At 38.8% G+C, this 22,698-nt stretch overlaps 1 protein-coding gene across 3 annotated transcripts in view; it reads left to right on the top strand.

Moving 5' to 3' along the window:
* HNF4G (hepatocyte nuclear factor 4 gamma) overlaps positions 1-20,346 on the top strand; it is a 94,772-nt gene extending 74,426 nt beyond the window's left edge. For all 3 annotated transcript variants that reach the window (XM_075920496.1, XM_075920497.1, XM_006131554.4), the window contains exons 4-10: positions 4,213-4,319; positions 7,666-7,821; positions 10,821-10,908; positions 14,409-14,561; positions 14,719-14,955; positions 15,458-15,580; positions 17,464-20,346. In XM_075920496.1, coding sequence (XP_075776611.1) covers positions 4,213-4,319; positions 7,666-7,821; positions 10,821-10,908; positions 14,409-14,561; positions 14,719-14,955; positions 15,458-15,580; positions 17,464-17,582 — 983 coding nt within the window. In that variant the 3' untranslated portion in view covers positions 17,583-20,346. The remainder of the gene's footprint in view (positions 1-4,212; positions 4,320-7,665; positions 7,822-10,820; positions 10,909-14,408; positions 14,562-14,718; positions 14,956-15,457; positions 15,581-17,463) is intronic.
* The last annotated feature ends 2,352 nt before the right edge of the window (positions 20,347-22,698 follow it).

Genomic DNA, 22,698 nt, shown 5'->3' with positions numbered 1-22,698 from the left:
TGCGCAAAAGTATCTGTGCCAATCTAGATGCTCTTTTCCGCAAATGCTTTTAACGGAAAAGCTTTTCCTTTAAAAGCATTTGCGGAAAATCATGCCAGTCTAGATGTAGTTCACTGTCCCACGCAATGGCACCTAGACCACAGCAACAGCTAAGAACAAGAGACCACTACAGCATGGGCTGAGAGGCAGTTGGCTTTTAGTTCAAAGGATAAAGGCGCCAATATTAAGCTCCAGAGGTCCTAGATTCAAATCCACCCAGTGGCGGTTATACCTTCACAAAGGAAGAGTGATTTTACTATTCTGTACTTTATCTAATTTTTGAAGTTGGTAGTTTTGAAGCTATAATATTTTGTGCCTATAGCATATTAACAGATTCAGAGCTGAGTGCAGATTGAATGTATCTGTATAGTATGTGAATCCTAACTCCAAGTCCAAATACTTTAAACAGTGTGAAAATCTGAACTCATACCTCAGTTTGGAATCCATGAATCCGGAATGTTCAGATTTGGAACTTTTGTTCTACCCATCATAAAGACATGTAATTTGTGTCCAGGGTTTTGGTTGATGTCTACCTCAAGTAATAATTTTCAATGTCAATTTGCTAACTCTTTTAGTTTTAAAGTTGGAAGTGCATATATCAGAATAAGGGATGTGTGGGTGTTTGCGCGTGTGTGCATGCAAGTCTGTGTATAAAGTTGTTGGGTTTTGAATTCAGTATGATGACGACAAAGTTTTGTAATTGTTAAGCTATCCAATGAGAGATAGATAAAGTTTGTGAAATTCAAACAATTTACTTACTGCTACAAAATGTTGCTGAAGTTTTTCACATTATTTTTCACATTTCAAAGTTGGTTGCTTGTTATTGCTCATACAAGTCAGGTGATACAGATTGTAGGTTTTGTGTCTACCCAATGTGGTCAAGGGGACTGACAGAAACTCGTTGAGACTCATCTTAGGTGGGGTGGCTGCAGTTTCTGTGCTTTTACTGAATCAGTGAGATAACAAAGTACTGGCAGAAGCAGCAGCAGTAAGTAGTCTGTGCACAGTGAGTAGTCTGTGCTACTCTCTCTGTAGTTGGAGTGCAGGATTGTCCTTTACAGGAAATCCAGAAACTGATGGGATACAGTGACCCAGTATGGCAGTTTCCAAACTGGAGCGGTGAAAGGTTCTTCTCTTAAAGTGGGGGTAGCTGACAACTGCAAGAAGACAACACTAGCAAGAAAAAAATACTAGTTTGGAGAATTGTGGGAGAGTCTTATCTCCAGTGCTATTTGGGGATAGATCGTTTTGAGGGGACAAAAGTACATGATTTTGTTGGGATCCTGTGCATATTTAAATAAGCAGTTAAAATGGAGCCCTTTGTGGTTTCCTCATTATGTTTGTTGTAGTGAAACTGTTTTACAATCTCTTTGGGTATGTTTTTTATCTATAATAAGGCCAGTTTACAGAACAATTCTGTAACTTTACTGTAGTGAAGTGGGTTTACAGAGTGTTTCTACAAGTAGCTTACTGGTTTATTGTGTGGTCCTATATGTAACTTGGCTTTGCTAATGGTAAAATTATTTGTAGGAGAGGATTAAAGTATATTTTCTTCTTCTAGTCACATGGCCAAATTTTGCTTATTTACAATCATAAATCTAAAATAACTCCATTAAGGCTGTGGAGTTGCTTTACATTAACACTGGTATAAGGGCACAGAACTTGGCCTCTAACATTCAGACCATTAAAATCAATAATGCTTTGAATACACCAAGGAATTCTTGTGAATAAATGTTGAATTGTCTGCTGTGGCCCTCAACACTTTTCAAAAGCAGAATTTCAAGGACATTCAAACCTCATGAAATTAATAGACAAAAAGGCACATAAGCTTTTTCACCAATTTTACACCAACATTTTTTCTAATAGAACATATGGGCCCTGGTTCTCCACTACACTGGAGCTATGCTGATTCAGAGCTGCCCAACCTCTGCCTCAATCAGAATAGGAATCCTCTTCTAAATGAATTAATATTGTATTTAATAACCTACTTTCTGAAATACTAAGTGAATGGGCATTGTGTTTCTCCAGTTCAAAAAAAATTGTCATAGTTCTTGTTTCATCTCTACATGAGGGTTTAAAACTTAGTGTTTAACTCTACATGACATTTCTTATTATGACCCTAATAAGAGACCCATCAGTAAATGTCCTTGGCAAAAAAGCTAGTGTACCTCTGAAACAGAGTATGTTCATTCATCATATAAACTACAGCATACTATGCAGCATAGAGGAGAATTTTTTACTGAAGCCTTTCATGCTGCAACTGAACCAGTGTCATGCAGATTTTTTTTTTCTCCTCAAAATAATAAACACATCACTGGAAATAAAACAGCTACTCTTAAAAGATGATGAGATTCCTAGTGTAATAAAGAAAGATGTTCACCAGCACAATGCTTGTTTTCTCCTTGGCCTAACCTTGGATACAACAGAGGTTTTAAGAACTCTGATGGATAGTTTTATTTATCCTCTACCTCATGAATTAAAAAGTAAGCTTCATTACTTAATAAACCCCGTCTGTGCTTATTAAGGTTCCTTATCCAAGGACTTTAATGCTACCTTTCCTGGGTCTCTTGAGACACAACTCACCTGCTTGGAATATTTTTGCTTAGTTAATGTTCTATAAACTGGCAGGAATTGAACGTCCCTAAAGAGAAGCACAATATTACAGGTTCAAAATTACCTTACAAATGGATTCAAATTCATTATTCACTTTTGTTTCAGTGTTTCTCATAGGAAAGCATGGGCAGAGGTATCCAAATTTCTATGATCCAGACATTGCCAGTGACTGTTCTGTATCCCTTGACCTATCACAACAGGACTGGGTGCTCTGTATCATAAGGCTTCATTAATTAAGGATGGAGGAGAGGCAAGCAAATCAAATTAAAGTAGGGATGTTAAATATCGGTTAATTCTTATCAGTTATTCGACTATTCTATAGTCCCTGGGGGCAGGGCCTGCAGCCAATGCGCTCAGGCCCCACTCCCAAGGAGCTCCTTGCCACTCTGCACTGCTGCCGCTGCATCATAGGCATCACTGTGGGGTGCCAGGTGGTAGCTGGTCCACTAGGGGATCCAGTTTAAAAATCAGCTCCCCTTGTGGACCGGCTGCTTGTTGCTCTTGCTGTTCCCTCTGATACAGAGGCAGCAGCGCAGGGTGGCAGCAGCCGCTGTCCTGAGGTGGGGTGAGTTCCTGGACCTGGCACTAGCTGGAACTGAGCTTGGCTGCCTGGCCACCTGGCTCCTAATACACATTAAATGCAGAGCCACAGCAGGAGTAGGTCCTAGACCCAGCCCAAGACAGGGCTGAGCGGTGCTGCTGGTCAGCCTGCTAAAAAATTTACTGGCAAGGGGGTGGGGGGGGGGGGGGAAGGAATGTGTGTAGTCTATAGCATTAACTGACAAGCTTTTGCTTCTTGGTTAATCAACTATACTATCACATCCCTATTACAGAGTATTGTAGATTTCAAAGTAGAAAGTATGCAGATCTACTATAATGAAGCCAATCATAAAAGTGTTCCCTAACAACAATTAGAAATTAATTTTAGTGATATGTTGTTATATGAATAAGAGATGTAAAACATTTCGGCTGTGTCTACACTGGCATGAATTTCCGGAAATGCTTAAAACGGAATACTATTCCGTTTTCAGTTTTTCCAGAAAAGGAGTGTCTACATTGGCAGTCTGCTTTTCCGGAAAAGCCCTTTTTCCGGAAAAGCATCTGTGGCCAATGTAGACGCGCTTTTCCGGAAAAGAGCCCCGATCGCCATTTTCGCGATCGGGGCTTTTTTCCAGAAAAGACTACTGGGCTGTCTACACTGGCCCTTTTCCGGAACAGTGTTCCGGAATAAGGACTTATGCCCAAGTGGGAGCAGAATAGTTTTTCCGGAATAGTGGCTGATTTTGTACAGTAGAGCATCGTTGCTTTTCCGGAAATTCAAGGGCCAGTGTAGACAGCTCGCAGCTTATTCCGGAAAAGTGGCTGATTTTCCGGAATAAGTGGCCCAGAGTAGACACAGCCTTCCTGTCACTCTTTCTCCTGACACTCTCAGAGCTGAAACATCAAGGTCCTCTTTGGATGTTATGCCTTGTGATTCATCTAGTTATATAACAGCCCTCTGAAATTCTATTCAACAACACTGCCTACAAGCAAATAAATGACATGATTATTCTTTTTTAGCTGTACAAAATGAACGGGACAGGATAAGTACAAGAAGGAGCACATATGATGGCAGCAACATTCCCTCTATTAACACGTTGTCACAAGCTGAGGCTCTTTCCCGGCAGGTACAGTGATACACCATGAAGTTATTTAACACCCTTTTAGTTAAATATTTCCTATTTCTCATTGTATGAAAGATAATTATTGAGATTACCAATATTCTATCTGCTTCCAAAAATGCAATCCAGTTGCTTCTTCCTAATGTAAAAATTAATAATAAAGAACATGGTTCTATTTCTGATGGTAAAGCCAGTAAAGAAGGTCACTTAAGAAAATTCATCTTGTGTTAGGTACAATATGTCCTACTTTTCTTCCTTATATTGCTTTATTTCTACTTACTTTCAAATTAAGTTCTGTCTCAAGCAGTTACTGGCCTCTGTCTGGTCCTTGAGGCTGGCATTTTCAGTGGAGGTTAATGGAGCTAAATGAAAATGTCCAACATCCAATAAATTTCAATGGGTGCCTAACTCCCTTAGGTAGACTTCCTTGGACGTCCCAATTTTAGTGTTTATTTTTTATAAACTCTAATAAGGTTAACCAAAGGAATCCAAATGCTGAACCTATGCACATCCTGCTTGTAAACTCTTTTGGTCTAGTTTGAACTATATTTTTCTGGTTTCTTTTTTATTTAATCACCGTTGAGCAAAACAGTATCCATTGCTTTCGTGTAACTTAAATAGACCATAATAATTGATTTTGCACTGCCTTACATATTAGTAACTTACTCGGAAAGCATCTACTACCATCTTCACTTCATGATTCCATGCTGTTTTATACTGAGTGATGCATCCCCAGAACTTTTATAATATCCTTGGTCAGCAGCTTTTGTAGGATGGAACTCTCTGTAAGAAACATCCATAAGATGTAAAATTTCTTCTTTGTTCTCTACTGAAATTAATGAGATTAGCCATTTAATACCAGTAGGCTGGACCTACCTGCAGGAATCAATGAAAAAGCTCTTCAAAGTTATTTGCACTTTTTAGAATGCTACGATTTAAGTAACTTTTAGCCTGGCCAGGTGCACTGTTGTTTTCTTATTGTACAAATTAATTCATATTTCATATTTCAAAATGAGGTTTATAAACAAACAAATATTTCACATTGGGCTCACACTTAGAGGGCCTTGGGATAGGCACCTTAAAAATTCACAGGCAGACAAATAAGCAAAGCTAAATATTTGAAGACAATGCTTCTTTCTTTGTTAGATGTTGAGCTGAATAATTACAGCCAGGCTTGAAGCATCTATTTAAGCAACCCCAAACTCAGGGAAAAGATTTCATATTCATTGAACACATACCTCAGAATTGCACCTTTCTCCATAATGTCCTGAACAACAGCTCTAAATCCAAATATCCTTCATTTTGGAAATCTTGGATCCAAATTTTGCAGCTTATGCTCATCTGTATTTGTGACAAACTTCCAACTATATCAACCTAACTTTCAGTTTGAGCTCTAACTTTTAGCTCCCATCCTAGGCTGGTTTACAGCATATGCTGGCTTCCAGTAATTTTTGCATCAAGTTCGTAACTTCTCGTTGAGCTATAGCATATCATTTATAAAGACTCCCATTCTTGATTGAAAGGGTTAGTGTAACGGTATACTATGTCCCTTAATAAATAATTCTGACCATTAATTATTCTAACTTAAAAAATTGCCCCTTATTTCTAGTCTGAATTTGTCTAGCTTCAACCTCCAAATATTAGGTCTTGTTAATGGCTTTTTCTGCTAGATTAAAAAGCCATCTTCTGCTGGAAGTCTCTTTCCCGTTCCTGTATTTGCAGTGCATGATCAAAACACATATTTATCTTCTTTTGGACAAATTACATAGATAATGGTTCTTAAATGTTTCACTATAAAGCATGTTTTCTAGACTTTGAAACCTTCTTGTGGGTCTTTTCTGAACACCTTTCTAGTTTTGCAACATCATCTTTGAACTGAGGACCCCAGAATTGGACTCATTATTCCATTAGTGGTCTCACTAAGGCCATAAGCAGAGGTTACACTATCTATCCATTCCTAATTGATTTTCCCGATAATGCACCCAAAGATTGCGTTCACTCACTCAGCTAAGCATAAGACTGGGAGCTGATGTTCAGTTGGTTACCTATGGTTTATTTTTAAGCATTTTTTCCATTTTTATTTATTTACAAGTGAAGGAAATTGTGGGGGAGTCAGATCATGGGAGGCTTGAACAATAATTAATGACAGTAGACATTCAGTTTAAAAAAGATAGAGCTTTACAACTGTTAAAAATCCAGATAGTCATCATCAAACTCTAATACAGTAAGTTCACAAGTAGTTTTTTTCTAATTTTGATTATCTGTAAATTTAATTTTTTATCTATAAAAATATTTTTTCATTGATTTGAGTGCATGGGGAAATAAAATGTTACCAACATTAATACATGAAAATCTAATCTTTATATGCTTATAGTTATCTATCACTACACCTTAGTCATATTCACTTTCATTATATTTCAGGATACCAAGTCTGTGAATTCGACAACATAATGAGATTTCACCATGGGTTTTTGATAGCTGTAGTGTTAGAGATCCAAACCCTTTATGCCTTCCTTAATAGTGAAACTACACTGCCCCAACCTCCAAAGGGGGAGATTAGCTTAAAATTCTGTTGCCTTGTTCTTGTGCAGGTTTTTTTTAGCATGATGAATAGCATAGGTGTAAGTGAGAAGTTTTTCCTAGGTTCAGCCCTACTTTTGTCTTCAGTTATCTTGCCTCTATTGCTTAATAGCAAGCTTGGTATTATTCCTTTCTTTAGAAAGTCATTAAGGATTTCATGATTTGGCTCAGCGATCATATAAAAGCTCTCTAGCGCCAGACCCAGAAAGATTCCGCGCTCTCTCTCTCTCTCTCTTTCACAGAACACTGTGCACTGCAGGTGGTCATATATAGACTCCTATTAGTACATTTTCTAAAACATCCCAGCTTCAATCCATACTGGTTCTCATCATTATAGTCTTTCTGCTTTAGGCATTTAAAAAGCCTATTTCACCTTCTAGAGTTAATGAAACTTATTTTGTCACTGAGAATACGTATTTCCCTTTTATCTTTGTGTGCCTATAACAATTATAACAATCAATTTCTTTCTAAAGTGAGGCAAATGTCATTTATTTCAAAGGCAAAAAATAATTAAAATTAAAAACATTACAATTAATAATCATCTTATGGCAAGAGAAGATGTAAAATATAATAAGAATTCCACTTTCAACGTAAAATACACCATACTAATATCAATAAGAGATTAAAGTTATCATTTACATGCATATTGGTGCATTTTTTATATGCACAGAGTTTTCAAGTAATATACATGCTTAAATATAGTTCTAGCCAGTGGAAACTTAATACAAAATATCTAATACTAACAGTTTTTTTTCCCCCTCAACATGACTAGATCCCCATCTCAAGTCCTGGTGCTAGTACTGACATAAATGTTAAGAAAATTGCCAGTATTAGCGATGTCTGTGAATCTATGAAGCAGCAGCTCTTGGTCCTTGTGGAGTGGGCTAAATATATTCCAGCCTTCTGTGAACTACCATTGGACGATCAGGTATAAAGCAAATGAATGGGAGAATAATGATTATTCCCTTCCTGTTACAGTCATAAGGAAATATTGTATAACAATTAATGTCTGTCCTATATGCTAGATCTTAGCTTTGAAGCAGATCTTGAAACATCACACAAAGAGATAGTAGAGGTTGAAGAGAAAAGGTTGGGAGAAAAGGTGCAGATCTTCAAACTGCAATTTCAGAAACAATATGTTGCAACTTTCATGTTCTGTTGGAACCAGAAACTTTAAAGGCATGCCTAACTTAATAATAACAGTTAAAAAAAAACATCCAAACTCCTTCAAATCTTTCAGAATATTTGGTTCACGTTCAGCCACAACTATCTGTGAAGACGGAGGTGGCTTGTTATTTAATTTGAACCAAATTCCTTATCCTTGTAAGAAATATAAGTATTACAATCTTGAGCAGAAATCAAAACTATATTGATGCCAACCCATAGAAAAGAATTTGCTGTTGAATATAATATAATAAAAGATGAAAAATTGCATTTGTAATGTGCTTATGTAAATTTTATTCTAAAGTGCTTGAGATCTCTTTAGGAACAAAATATCATCACCTTGGTGCAGTACCAGATATCTGTTAGCTTTGAGCGAGATATCTAAAATTATGGTCCTCATGTTATAATATACATTACTAGGGGTGTGTACTGGAATTTAAATGTGACTGCTTTTGGAGGGTCATGCTACACACATACATATTGTACACATTAATGTCAACTCACACACATATATCATATGTATAGATATAATAAGCAGTAGGCTCAAGAAAAATCCATGTGCCTTGGAGCCATCTGAATAAATGTATCCAGAAGTACTTGGCTGCAGTGGGGCACAGGGCTCCTCCGGCCCTGGGCTGCAGCAGAATGATGGAACCTCTCCAGCCCCATGCCAAAGGAGCGCTGTCTCTCTCCTGCATGCCTGGGGCTGCAGAAGCTGTCAGCTCCCGCCATGGCCCCAGGGCTAGAGAGGCTGGCTCTCCTCTCTTCAGCCCCAGGACCAGAGGAGCTCTCTCTGCTTGCTTCAGCCATGGGGCCTGAAGAGTCCTGTGCCCCTGCCAATTATTGGTGCTTGCCCTCTTCTCCCTATGTATGTCTTTGGACATTTCTGTCACCAAGAAGCTAGCTGGGAGGTTAACTCACAGCTACGAGTGTAATGATTTTGGTCTTTAAATTGTAGTTCTCCTCTGAAAATGACACTATAAGAATGTCATTGTGGAATTCTCTTCAATGTCAAATAGTCTCTGTTTGTAGTAAAAGACATAAGGAGTTGTCAGCACTGTAAACCAGCCTTATGTCTGAGAGTGAAGCTGGGGACATTCCTTCTCCTGCATCTTTCCAGTAAGAAAGGTGCTGTAGGCCAAAGAATGCCCTTTCAGCGAGATCTGCAGAGATACTGGGATTTTACAAATGTAACAAAGAGAATGTAGTAAACAATTCCATTGATGATCGAGAAGGAGGAATGAAATCAAATCAGTCTCTTTGTTGATTGGCACTGTAGGAGCCACAAGAGTAAGGAGCAATAAAACTTGCTTTCATCACTTAAGCAGATAGGATGGAACAAGAAACCCAACAGACCTGCTGACTAAGAACATACCAACTTTACACTTTTCAGAGTACAAGTGCACTTTAGAGGGTCACTAGCCATTAATTTTATGTTTAAAATTTGACCTATAGTACTTAGAATATGAGAAGAGAAATATTCCTCAAATTCGAAGGAAAAGCTGATACTTTGTTGCTGAGAAGTAACCAATGGTTGCTATTTTTGCATGATAACTTCTTTCTAATTGGCAAATAAGCATTTTCTTATCAAATAAAAGCTTCCTTGTTTTGTACAGATTTTTCCTGAACTCTGAGTCAATCTGGTGTACAAACAACAGGGTAAACAAAAAATAGTGTGTTAACTCTACTAAGGCTGAGATTCTGCCTTAGCTTTCTATTTTGGTTTCTCAGTTCCCTTAGCTGGCTTTGAAAATCCCAGCATAAAAATCAAAAGAGAAAAATTCATATTTGCATGATGGAAACAAAACAAACCTCCAAGAAAAGAGGTTTTATTGACAAGCTTCTAAGAGGACATTATAAATAATGGAATGTAAATTCAAAATGTACTGTAAAATGATAAACCTAGTGAGCAAATTGTTTAACTGCTTTCCTGGTATGAATCAGGTTTCTTCTTTATTGACTATCATAAAGAGATAATCATGTTCCATATATTTTGCAAGGATACCATTTCCTGTATTTCATATTGAAATAGGCCTGTTGGACAGCAAAATGGAGTATTTCTCCGATATGCGTATGTTCATTTTATTTTCAGTTTTGTGCATGATGTTTTTTTCTTTTATTTCACTTCTTAGAAGAAAGGTATTTGTAGCAAAATAGATTTTATTACCTGGTTACTCGCTGTCTTCTGAAAGTTGATAGGTCGGTCTGGTATGGCACTAGGAAAATTTATTATTTTCCATCCATCTCCCACCCCCAAAAATCATATCCCCAAAGTCTGGCTTTGTGTGGGAAAGAGACTTCTCAAGTATCTTTGTGTTTTATTGGATCAGGATGAACAAAATATGGTACTTGATATTGCAAAATTCACTATAATGGGTTGTAACCTTCTATCCACTGGTTCCTTCCATGTTGACTTAAAATCAAAGAACAAGCTTTATGTGAAAGTAACTGGGAACAATGACATGCACATAAATGTACCCAGTGAGAAACGTTTGCAATATAATTAGCAAAATCATATTCTATTCAGAATTGAGGTTGTACGTGTTGTTAGAAAGTTACACAGTTTAACTCAAGCACTTTTAAATACTAAAGTATCATTATAAAATGGAACTTAAAAATTACTAGTAGTATTTTGTTTGAAATTGCAAGTGACAGCATGTTGATGCCTGCTTTACCCGATTCATCTTGCCCAGGCAGATAATCACATGTATGTGTTGATGTTATAACACATTCTGTTATTTTCTGTGATTTCCTCTGTTTAAGGTTGCCTTGCTAAGAGCGCATGCTGGGGAACAGCTCTTGCTTGGAGCAGCAAAAAGGTCCATGGTGTATAAGGACATTTTACTTTTAGGTAAAGATATATTTTGTTTTAATTAATAATAACCGTGTTCACTAATCAACCTTGTTCACTAAACAGTGCCATAATTTAACTGGTACAATTGCGACAGCACAATGAGGGCAGGGCTCTCCACTGATTCTAAATACTGTCCTGATGGCATTCCTAAACACTGTACTGATGGTTTGTCTACTATACTGTGATGTGCCAGGTCTCAGAAAAAGCAGACAGACAATCCCTTACAAATTAAAAAAGGCTGCATCATTACTGACACCATAAACCAGGGATAAGGAACCTATGGTCTGGAGGGCTGGTTCTGGACCCAGCTTGCCTGGATCTGTCCCCTGAGACTTTGAGCCCTTCCACAACACAGGGAATCCATGCTGATGCTCCAGCCCTGCACCACATTCTCACGGGGTTGGAGTGCCAGCGCGGGCTTCTCACTATCAGGTGGGGGAAGTCCTGAGCCTCATGGGCTGGATTCAGGCAAGCCGGGGCATGAGCCAAAGGCTCTGCTTGAGGTGGGGGAAGGAATTGGCTATATGCACTGCCGCTCCCCCTCCCTCCTGCTGTGGAAATGGCATCACAGCAAAGTGCTACTTGGAGGCTTTTCCCATGCCACTTTGACTGGCTGTAATCATGAACAATAGGAGCAGCAGGGGGCGGTGACTGGGAGTGGTGGGGGACATGGAGCCATGTGCGTCCCCAGGGAGCTGTGCTAGGTAAGAACTCCCCATCACTTGGACTCTGCACCCACTCCTGTACCCCTCCTCCTGCCCAGACCCCTCGCTCCCAGGCCATTCCTGCATCCTACCTCCCTCCAAGCCCTCCCACCCCCAACCCAGTCTTGCAGCCTCCTTCCCTCCCTCCCAAACCCCACACTCCAAGCCTGTCAGTGGATTTTTTGTTTTGTTTGTTCCTTGCCAAACAGGTCTACTAATTTTAGTTCTCTGTGTGGATAACACCATTGACCCTGTCACAATCAACCATCAGACTCCATTTGTGCCAGTACATTGGCTTTCTTGCAAGGTACTTTCTGGGTGTCATTGGACGGAAACACCTAAGCAAGCTGAGCATCTACAGTGTGTAGGGTCTAGGGACAGTCCATCAGCCTTTCTTTATCCACTTTGAGATGCCACGTCCGGGGACATTCCGCTGCCTGCTATGTCTGTCTATCTGTGGTCCAATCTGATTCACACTGAGTATTACTGTACTAACCCAGCCTCCAGAGAGTAGAGCGTGCTTGCTTTGGAGATGCTACTCACATTAGAGGCCCCTTCCTTCCTGTTCCTGGTCCAATCATTTTCCTGAATGCAGTTTAACTGGAATAAACTGCCTAAATAAGTGTATAAGTGCCTCACTGTGTCCATTAAATTACTAAAAATAAAAGTATTTGCTGTATTCATGGGACATTTTGGAAATGAGCAGATCTAGTGTAAATGAAAATGGTAGTTAGCATGATGAAGGTAAGTATATGCCACACAAATGAACAATTTACTTCCTGCTCTCCCCCCCCCCCCCCCCACGCTACTCTGAGCTCTCTGAGAAGGACTTCTGATTAGCTGATGAGTCATTGATTTAGTGGGAAATTATTATCAGCTTTTATTCTTGACAGTGACTGCCCTGCACTGAAAACAGGGGGAGGGCGTTGTTCAGGCTATCTGGAAGAAGTTGTTCTGTGGGGGGGGGGGGGGGAGGATGGTCACAAACTGCTGCAAAAAAGGTGGGTGGCAATCAGCTTTGCAGCACTGGCCCATCCTCTGGAATGTAAGGGTGGAAGGCTTTATAAGTGCAAGTCCTGGCATGGGAAACTCCAGGCAAAGTAAAGATGTGAGGATTGGGGCTCTGTAGTTGTAATAGCTGGGGGAGAGCCTGCCTTACCCTTCCTACAAAAATGGATTTGCTGGAGGGACCCACATGGAAAAGAGGGGGAGCAGGTAGAAGTCCCACAGGTAATTACAGAATAAATGGGAGGTGAAAGGATTATCTGCACTGCACACTGTTATCTACTGTGTAAACCCAGATATCTAATAATATGGCTGCGGCCTGCTTAAACCCATATCAAGTGTCTCCTGTCCTTCTTTCCAATTGTTGGACAAAACTCTTGCCCTTGTATGTTATTCTCCTGGGTCATTTTTGGCCAGTTACATTAAGGTGGATTGCAAATGTAGGCAGCTTCTTTGTCCCTGCTAAAAGCAAACGGAGAGTTTCTCCTTTCCCTTGCTTAGGGGAAGCTTTCTCTAGTTCCTCTTGGCTGGGAAGTTGAGGACTTATCAGGCAAGAAGTAAATGGAAGAAGATGTTGCTTGGATAGGAAGTTTCTGGGTTTTGTCCCTACTAGATGTAGCAGAAGCACATGCTTCTGGGTAAGGAGTGCTTCCACCACCCCTCTCTGAAGAAAGATTTGTCCCTCTACTGATGAATTTTGGCAGTCTAGCCCAGAATATGACACTTGTTAGGGAGAGAAGGTTTTGTAATAGGTTCACCCATTTCATTCTCTCTACTTACTCCAAATTTTCTGCCTGGAAAGTCTCTGAAGAATTTTCTGCTTGGGTGAAATGATGGATAGAAATATCATTCTTACAAAAGCTAAATGAATATCTAAAATATTTTAATCAACAAAATGGATCTGTTATTCCTTTAAATCGGTATGTACTGCATATTATCCCATATCAATACAACATAAGCATCTGCTACTAGATTATGTCATTCAAAAGCTTTCTCGCATTTTGTATCTTGGCAAATATTTATTCCTATTAACTTCAGTGGGAGTTCACCTATTCATTTTTCTACCATTAGAAGCTCAATAGCATCTATGGTGACTGAGACAATTCAAGATTGTAAATTCTTCAGAACAGAGACTGTATCTGTTTTCAGTGTTTATATAGGACTTTGCACGTGGGACAGACATGGTCCATGACTGGCATTCCCAAGGGTTACAGTCAGACACATATATAATAGTAACAGTCTTTTAGAAAGTTTCATGTTGTTCCTCTCTTTCTGTTAGAAAGATTTAGAATTCTAAACCAAATACATTAGAAGTGGGGACTTAGAATTATTTAAATTCACTGTAAAAAATGTGAGGGCCATGTTTTTAAAGTGGCCTCTTTCTAGCCTCTAAAACAGCACACCGAATTTTCCATAATTAATGGTCTTTACCAAATCTAATGTGTCAAATGTACTTGTGGGCCCAAGCTATACAGTTAGATGGCTCTGGATAACTCCCCAGTTTGTACATATAAATAGGCCTGCAGACACAGTAATCAGTAACTTTACACTTATGAGACTACTTACATGCCTAAGTAGTTACAGGCTCAGGACTGTATTTTGCACATATGCTTTTCTTTTAAAGAAACTTAGTTTTTCAGGAGGGAATTTTTATATTAAAAATTCAACCTGCGAAAATCTGACTATGCAAAATTAAAAATGGTGGATAAACATATAGTTCACTTTGATTTATAAATTTAAATCTTTGAGTAACATCAGTCCATGTTCTGGTATGTTTTTTTCCTCAAGGTAACAATTGCATCATCCATCGCAACAGTTCTGAAGTTGAGATCAGCCGAGTGGCAAATCGGATTCTAGATGAGCTAGTCCGACCATTCCAAGAAATCCAAATAGATGACAATGAATATGCTTGCTTGAAAGCAATTGTGTTTTTTGATCCAGGTATATTTTACAAAACGTCTTTCAGATTTACTATTTGAATACACTGAAATTCACCTTTGGTGATGTAGCATTCATTAACAAGCTACATATTTTAACAAAGAATTTTTCACTAAAAGAATATGCTCTGTCATGAAGTTTTTCTTTTTTCTTTTTCAAGATGCAAAGGGATTGAGTGACCCATTAAAGATTAAGAACATGAGGTTTCAAGTCCAAATCAGTTTAGAAGATTACATTAATGACCGTCAGTATGACTCCAGGGGGAGGTTTGGAGAACTTCTGCTTCTACTACCTACACTTCAGAGCATCACTTGGCAAATGATTGAGCAAATACAGTTGGTCAAACTGTTTGGAATGGTTAAAATTGACAGCTTGCTTCAGGAAATGTTACTAGGGGGTAATGCACCATTCTTTTTCTATGATCTTTCACCTAAACAACTTGTTACGCTCTTTAGAAAATATATCCTCTCCTCCTCCTGCCTCCCATGCTTACTCCCAGAGACTAGATCAGAACTAATTTAGCCCAGGACTGGGAGGAGCATAAAAGTGAGTTTAAGTCATGATAATGTGGCTAATTGTCCTGTCCCCCAACTTTACATCTACTGTATGCTTCTCAGCCATAGCTGAGTATCTGGACATAAAATTCCCCAAAGAGTCAGACAGTGGAATTCTTTTAGTATTGAAAAGACAAAATCCATTGTTAATGCAACTCAAGCAGTGAAAACAAATGTCATGCTTATTATGTTGAAGTCTTGTTAAATTGTTTAATGAATACTCAAAAGGCAGTTATTCAAATTGCCAAACAAAATATTTGTTTTACGGGTATGTAATTATTGCTCTATAAATCACTAGGAGCAACATTTTCATTCAAATGATATGTGCTCTTGTAATTTTTGCAGGTACATCTAATGATGTCAGTCATCTTCATCATCCAGTACATCCTCATTTAGCCCAGGATCCGTTAACTGGACAAACTATTCTGATAAGTTCAATGTCTACTCCTGTACATACAGAACCGATCTGTAAGCAATTGCACTATTTTTCTAGCCTAACATCTGACTTAGGTTTAGTTAACATAAAATGGTGACCTGTCAAAGCCAGTGTACAAATGTATTGACATAGTCATGTACTTAAAAAAAAAATATGGAAATAACCTCCTGAGCAGTACATTCTAATTTGAGTTTAAGTTAAAACATATGACACTGATTTGATATTATCATTGGTTACAAATGTGAATTTTTTAAAAGTGAACAATATGTACAGATTCTGATACTTAAAAAATGAATATTTATCTTTAGCAGCTAAAGAAGATACTGTTTTTAGGGTTATAAATTAATCACAGTTAACTCATGCAGTTAACTCATCTTAATTGTGATTTAAAAATTGATCATCATTATTTAGTTTTAATTGCACTGCTACACAATAGAGTACCAATTGAAATGTATTAAATATTTTGCATGTTTTTCTACATTCCCAAATATAATAATTGTTACAACATGAATACAAAATGCACAGTGCTTACTTTATATTATAATTTTAATACAAATATTTGCACTGTAAAATGATAAAAAAGAGTATTTTTCCATTCACCTATTTACAAAGGTAGATATTTTTTTCTACAGAACTGCACTCAAATAAAATAATATAAAACTTTAGTGCTTACAAGTCCTCTCGGTCCTCCTTTTTCAGCCAACCTCTAAGACGAACAAGTTTGTTTACATTTATGGGAGATAATGCTTTCCACTTCTTATTTACATTGTTGCCTGAAAGCAAGGTATTTTCGTTCCAGATATACTACACATTCATATGTTCCTTTGTGCTTCAGCTACCATTCCAAAGGACATGCTTTCAAGCTGATGACAATCGTTGTTAAATTTGTGAATGAACTCATGGGACAGAATTGTATGTCTCCTGCTCTGTTTTACTAACATTTTGCCATATATTTCATGTTATAGCAGTCTCAGATGCTGACCCAGCATATGTTGTTCATTTTAAGAACACTTTCATTGCAGATTTTCCAAAATGCAAAGATACCAATATGAGCTTTCTAAACATAACTACAGCACTCAACCCACAGTTTAGGAATCTGAAGTGCCTTCCACAATCTGAGAGGGATGAGGTGTGGAACATGCTTTCAGAAGTCTTAAAAAAGCAACACTCCAATGTGAAAACTATAGACCTGAACAACCAACAAATAAAAATCAACTTTCTGCTGGTGCTGTCTGACTCAGACAATGAAAATGAACATGCGTCTTTCTGTTCTGCTTTGGTTATTATCAAGCAGATCCCATCATCAGCATGGACACATGTCCTTTGATATGGTGCTTAAAACATGAATGGGCCTACTTCAGGTGACATTGTAAATAAGAAGCAGGAAGCATTATCTGCTGCAAACAACTTGTTTTTCTGAATGATTGCCTGAAGAAGAGGTAGGACTGACTGGACTTGTAGACTGTAAAGTTTTACATTGTTTTATTTTTTAGTGCAGTTTTTTGGTACAAAATTCTACATTTGTAAGTTCATCTCTCCTGACAAAGAGATTGAACTACAATACCTATATTAGGTGACTTGAAAAATACTGTTTCATTTCTTTTTTACAGAGCAAGTATTTGTATTAAAAATAATTAATTAAGTGAGCACTGTATACTTTATATTCTATGCTATAATTAAAATCAATATATTTGAAAATGTAGAAAATACCCAAAAATATTTACATAAATGGTATTCTATTATTGTTTAATAGAATCATTAATTGCATAATTACTCCCAATTAATGTTTTAATCATGCAGTTAATTACAATTATTTTTAATCCTTTTACAGACCTAGTAGCATGTATATCATAAATATCTGTTTAGATTGGCCAAGAACATAATAATACATCATTTTCTTTTAATTCTTTTTCAGCAACTCCTGAAACCCCGTTACCTTCACCTCCACAAGGCTCTGGACAAGAATACAAAATGTCTACAAACCAGGCTACAGTCATAACACAGCAATCCATTTTAAAACAAAAACCATTGTGATACAGTTTGGATTTTGTTGTTGTTGTTTTTATTTCCTTTTACATGCACTGTGTATATTGTTAAGAAACCTCGATGGTGCAAACCTCAGGATAGCAAATTAGGCCATACCTTTGACCCAAGCAAGTCAGGGGCTGTTCTTATAATTCTTCTGTTCCAAAACTCAGAAAGCTAGATACACTATTATAAATGACAGATTTTCCATAAACTTGTGGATAGTAGTAGTCTTACAACATATGTGTATTTTGGTAATGTCTTTGGGCCATTAATTTGAACAGGCTCAGTTTTTATTTCCCATTTGTAGTTGTTATCTTAATATTGTTTGTTTTAGATCTGTAAGTAATTTCTTCATTGAAATATCGATTGGAACTAATTGTGCTCATTTAGCTATTAATGGTATAACTTAACATTGGTTAACACAAGCCAAGAGTTCATAAATAATAAAAGAATAGGTTGTTAAATAAAACAGGAGTATTACATTTTGAGTGAAAATGCTTAATGGAAAGGGGGTTTGGTTCATTAAAATAAATCCTAATGTGGGGATACCATGGTGGTGAAGTATGATTATACCACTAGAGTTAAAAGGTGTTGAATGATAGCTGTCATGTTTATCTATCAGTTTATGTGAATATGGTAAAATGAGAGAACATGCAACATGCAGCTGTGTGCTAAAAATGAAACATGGGTACAGGGAATGACTTTGATCATGCACACACACTGTGTTTGCTCACAGTTGGAATGTGTTATGATGATCTATTTACTGACTCAGAGAGAGGTTTTCATGCTATGCTTTCATTCATGAATTATTGACATCACAGGAAAATTGCTACTTCACACAGTCTGTTCATAAGAGGAATGATTTTCCCTTTAATGGAGACTTTCTCCCCAAAAGCTGTTAAAAAGTGCCAAATAATGTGGTTTGTTGGATTATTTTAATGAAATAACATATGGGAGTCAGAGAGTCAGCAAAGAGATGTGACCTGGCCCAAATACCTTGGTTTGTTATAACATCATAAATTCATACAATCATCATGGAGCAGCAACTCCCTGATGGTTAAAATGGTATGAGAGTCAACTGTAAGAACTTTTCATCCTTTTTTACAAAAAAACAGAGACAACACAATGTAAAACAATTAGAAAAACTTTGAGTGATGATTTTTAAACTCAGAATGCTTTAATGAGATGCACATGTCACCATGTATTATGTGTGTTCCTCTAGGGTATTCTGCCGTAGTTGTATTTGTAGTTAAATCTGCATACAGTAGCTCTTAATGTTCACCTTTTGCTTTTTAAAAAGTGTTTTCCTTTTTATTGGTTATTTTGCATTTTTTATGAATAAGCATATGTTGCATTGCTTTGCAGAGAAATAATGTGTCTCTCTCATCTCCTTTATGTTATGTATGATTCACTTCTTGATGGTCTTGATTGTACTCCTTTGATGCTCAACGGAGGTTTGCAATTCATTTCAGTGGAAGCAGGGTTGTGTCCCTTTTACAGCTATGGAATGATAGGCTCCAACTCTGCGGTACTCTGGGGCTGGATCATCTCCCGGCAGCCTCATGCCTCCCCATGCTGCCCCAGCACCTCCGACCTGCCAGTGATCAGATGATTAGTCACATATAGGAGAGGGAGGAGCAGGAATAGTTGGGGTGGGGACAGAACAGGGACAGGAAGAAGTAAGGTGGGGTGGGGAAAGGAGTAGAGTAAGGGTGGGGCTTAGGGTAAAGCAGGAGCCCAGCATCCCTGGGGAAATCACAAAGGCAGTGCCTCTGTAAGGGACTGAGTCTTTTTTGAAAATAATTTAGATGCTGATAGGTGCTGAGAACATTCAACTAACATATAAGGGCCTGTCTACACTATGCAGAAGGTTGATGCTGCTGCAGTTAATCTTCCAGGGTTCGAATTTCTGGGTCTAGTGAAGACCCATTAATTGAAATTGAGAAGGCCCTCCCCCCCTTCCTCCCATCAGCACCAGTAGTCCTGTTTCTCACAAGGAGTAAGGATAGTCTACAGGAGTGTCTGCTCCCATCGACCTCCTGCTGTGTGGACAGTGCGAAAACACAATTTAAGAAAAGTCAACTCCAACTACATAATTAACATACCTAGCATTGCGTATCTTAAATCGACTTTCCCCTTTAGAGTAGACCGGGACTAAGTGACTATACCTATTTCTACTCTCCCTGAAGTCTATGGCAAAGCCCCATTGACTTCAATAGGAACAGGTTCAGGCCTACTGACTTCAATGCACCAAATATTTCATGATTGAGGTCTCACCGTTTTTGGGTTCATTCTATATTTTTCCCGGGTACGCTTTGTGAATGCCTCTATAACTGATACAGAGCACAGCTTAATGTGTTTGGTTATGACACTGTATTTTAGATAGAGAATGTATAACAGATTGTTTTCACAAACTGCCAGTATGTACTGTATAAAAACATATACTGGATATTTTATCTTACTCAAGGATGTTATCTATTTTATAGAGTACATTGCATTTTTTTTCAAATAAGGAAAACACTACTGTAATTTATTGGGATATGCTGATTTATTTTATAAATGTGACATTATTTTTTTAAACTTAATTATGCAAAAATCAAAAATGATTAGCTTTGTTAAACCTTAAATTATATTAAAAAAATAAAATCTCCTATATGTCTGAACTGTGACACCATGTTTGTATGTCGAGCATTCAGGATTAAAATCGTTGCTGGAAATATTTCACATGGACTGTTTTTCATCAATGCTCAATAAAGAGATATATAAACTACGTGTATGTCAAATCTTCCCTGGGGTAACTTTTTGACTATTTACATAATTGCATGAAAACGCTGGTGTCATTTTATATTGTTTGTCATATAAATAAATACAAAAAGTTAACAAATCTGCATCTTCACTATATTAAAATTACATGAGAAATATATGATAGCAATACATTATTTGCCTCTGCTCTACCATTGCTTTAGTACTATATAGCAGTAGTTTTCAGTTTTAGATCCTGATCCAGAAAATCATTCAAGCACATGCTTAGATCCATCTCTATTGAGGAAAGCACTTAAAGCATACACTGAAAGTTAAGCATTGGTTGAATATTGTATATGTAAGGAACTACCATTCTTGGATATGGCAATTTCCTGAATCATGGGCTTTGTGATTCTGTAGATTTAAAATGATTTAAACACTTTAATTCAGTTGGGGCTCGTCTACACTGGCCCCTTTACCGGAAGGGGCATGTAAATTTCATGAGTCGTCGTAGGGAAATCCGCGGGGGTGAAATTACAGAATTCATAAAGAAATCAGTTAGGTAGATTACAAAAGACTAAATTAGATAGGGTACAGGCAGTCCCCGGATTACGTACAAGATAGGGACTGTAGGTTTGTTCTTAAGTTGAATCTGTATGTAAGTCGGAACTGGCGTCCAGATTCAGCCGCTGCTGAAACTGACCGCCAGTTCTGACTTACATACAGATTCAACTTAAGAACCCCAAGTCCCCAAGTCAGCTGCTGCTGAAACTGATCAGCGGCTGATTCCAGGAAGCCCGGGGGAGAGCAACTGTGCCTCAGGCTTCCTGTAGTCAGCGCTGGTCAGTTTCAGCAGCGGCTGACTTGGGGACACCTGGGGCAGAGCAGCTGGGGTGCTGCTGGGTTGCTCCAGTAGCGCCGCTCCTCAGCGCTACTGGACCAACCCAGCAGCACCCCAGCTGCTCTGCCACAGGCGTCCTGATTCAGCCACTGCTGAAACTGACCAGCAGCGGCAGAATCAGGACGCCTGGGGCAGAGCAGCTGGGGTGCTGCCGGGTTGGTCCAGTAGTGCCCAGAGCGGCGCTGCGGGACCAACCGGCAGCGCCCCAGCTGCTCTGCCCCAGGGTCCACAACAAAAGCCTGATCTGCTGGGGGGGGGGCACACTAGCTGCGCCCCCCCCCCAGCAGACCAGGGACACGGGGAGCAAAGCCGCAGCAGCGGGGTGCCACGCCTCTGAGGCTTTGCTCTGGCACGGGACCGCCGCCGCTGCGGCTTTGCTCCCGGTGCCCCTGGTCTGCTGGAGACGGTCCCCAGCAGACCAGGGGCACCGGGAGCAGCTTTTCTCGCCCCGGAGGTCGAGGTGGCGGACCGCTGCCTGCGAGCTCCGGGGCGAGAAAGCCCCGTTCGTAAGTGCGGATCCGATGTAAGTTGGATCCGCGTAAGTCGGGGACTGCCTATACTGTACCCGTAGTGTTCAATATGAGTAAAAGATTTTTCAAATTACAAACAAAAATGTAGTACCGGTACTTTAAATCCGTAAATGGATCATTAGTCAAATAAAATGTTGCTGTGAAAAATGTAGCCACATCTAGCAGTGATCCTGTAACTAGGCAGGGTAGAAAAATTTACCCAGGAGAATTTTTATTAGAAGTTTAATTTACATCCTGTGCTTTTCACAGAAATAAACTCGTAAATGTGCATACTGGAGCCATTAGTAAAATGGAAGTGGTGCAGTTCTGCAGCATAGGGGAAACAAGATACTAGGAGCATGTGCAGGGAATTTAGACACTCCCTACCCCTCTATGTCAGATCTGTATTTCAAGACATGTCTCCCTTTTTCGTATTGCCATGAGGGATCATTTGTAAGGTGAATATGAGTGACGGCTGGATTAGATATACCCTTAAAGGACCATGAATGCCTCTGCTCTGTCCACCTGGGAAATGAGCTGATGCAGCATTGGGAACCATCAGAGAATGACAGTTCAGTCCCATCTCCTCAGACAAGCAAATAATTTTCATGGTGGAAGTAGTGAGAGGAGTCATTTTGGAAGATAGGAAAGTGAAGCAACATCTCTCTGGCTCTGAGGGGAGATGGGAAGCTGTACGAGTCTAGCCTTAGTATAAAAAGGTCTGAGTAAGGGAATGTTCACTTTGAAAACAGGGTCCAAAAGAAAGGAAAAGTTGCTTGAAAAGGGAGTTTTGAATGTAAGTCTTTGGAGAACCCAATTAGTAGCTAGAGGTAGCCAAGCGCCCAGTAGGTGCTCCAGAAGGTTTGGTGGGTCCAAAGAGTGCAGCTTCACTCAAGGGGCTGTTGCCCCACTTTCTGTAGTCATGATTATATGAGAATATTATCTTCTTTTTTTTAAAAAAAAGTAAGTT

This window comes from Pelodiscus sinensis, chromosome 2, assembly GCF_049634645.1.
Source record: "Pelodiscus sinensis isolate JC-2024 chromosome 2, ASM4963464v1, whole genome shotgun sequence".
In the NCBI taxonomy this organism is placed as follows: domain Eukaryota; kingdom Metazoa; phylum Chordata; order Testudines; family Trionychidae; genus Pelodiscus; species Pelodiscus sinensis.
This window is presented reverse-complemented; position numbering and strand designations above follow the sequence as displayed.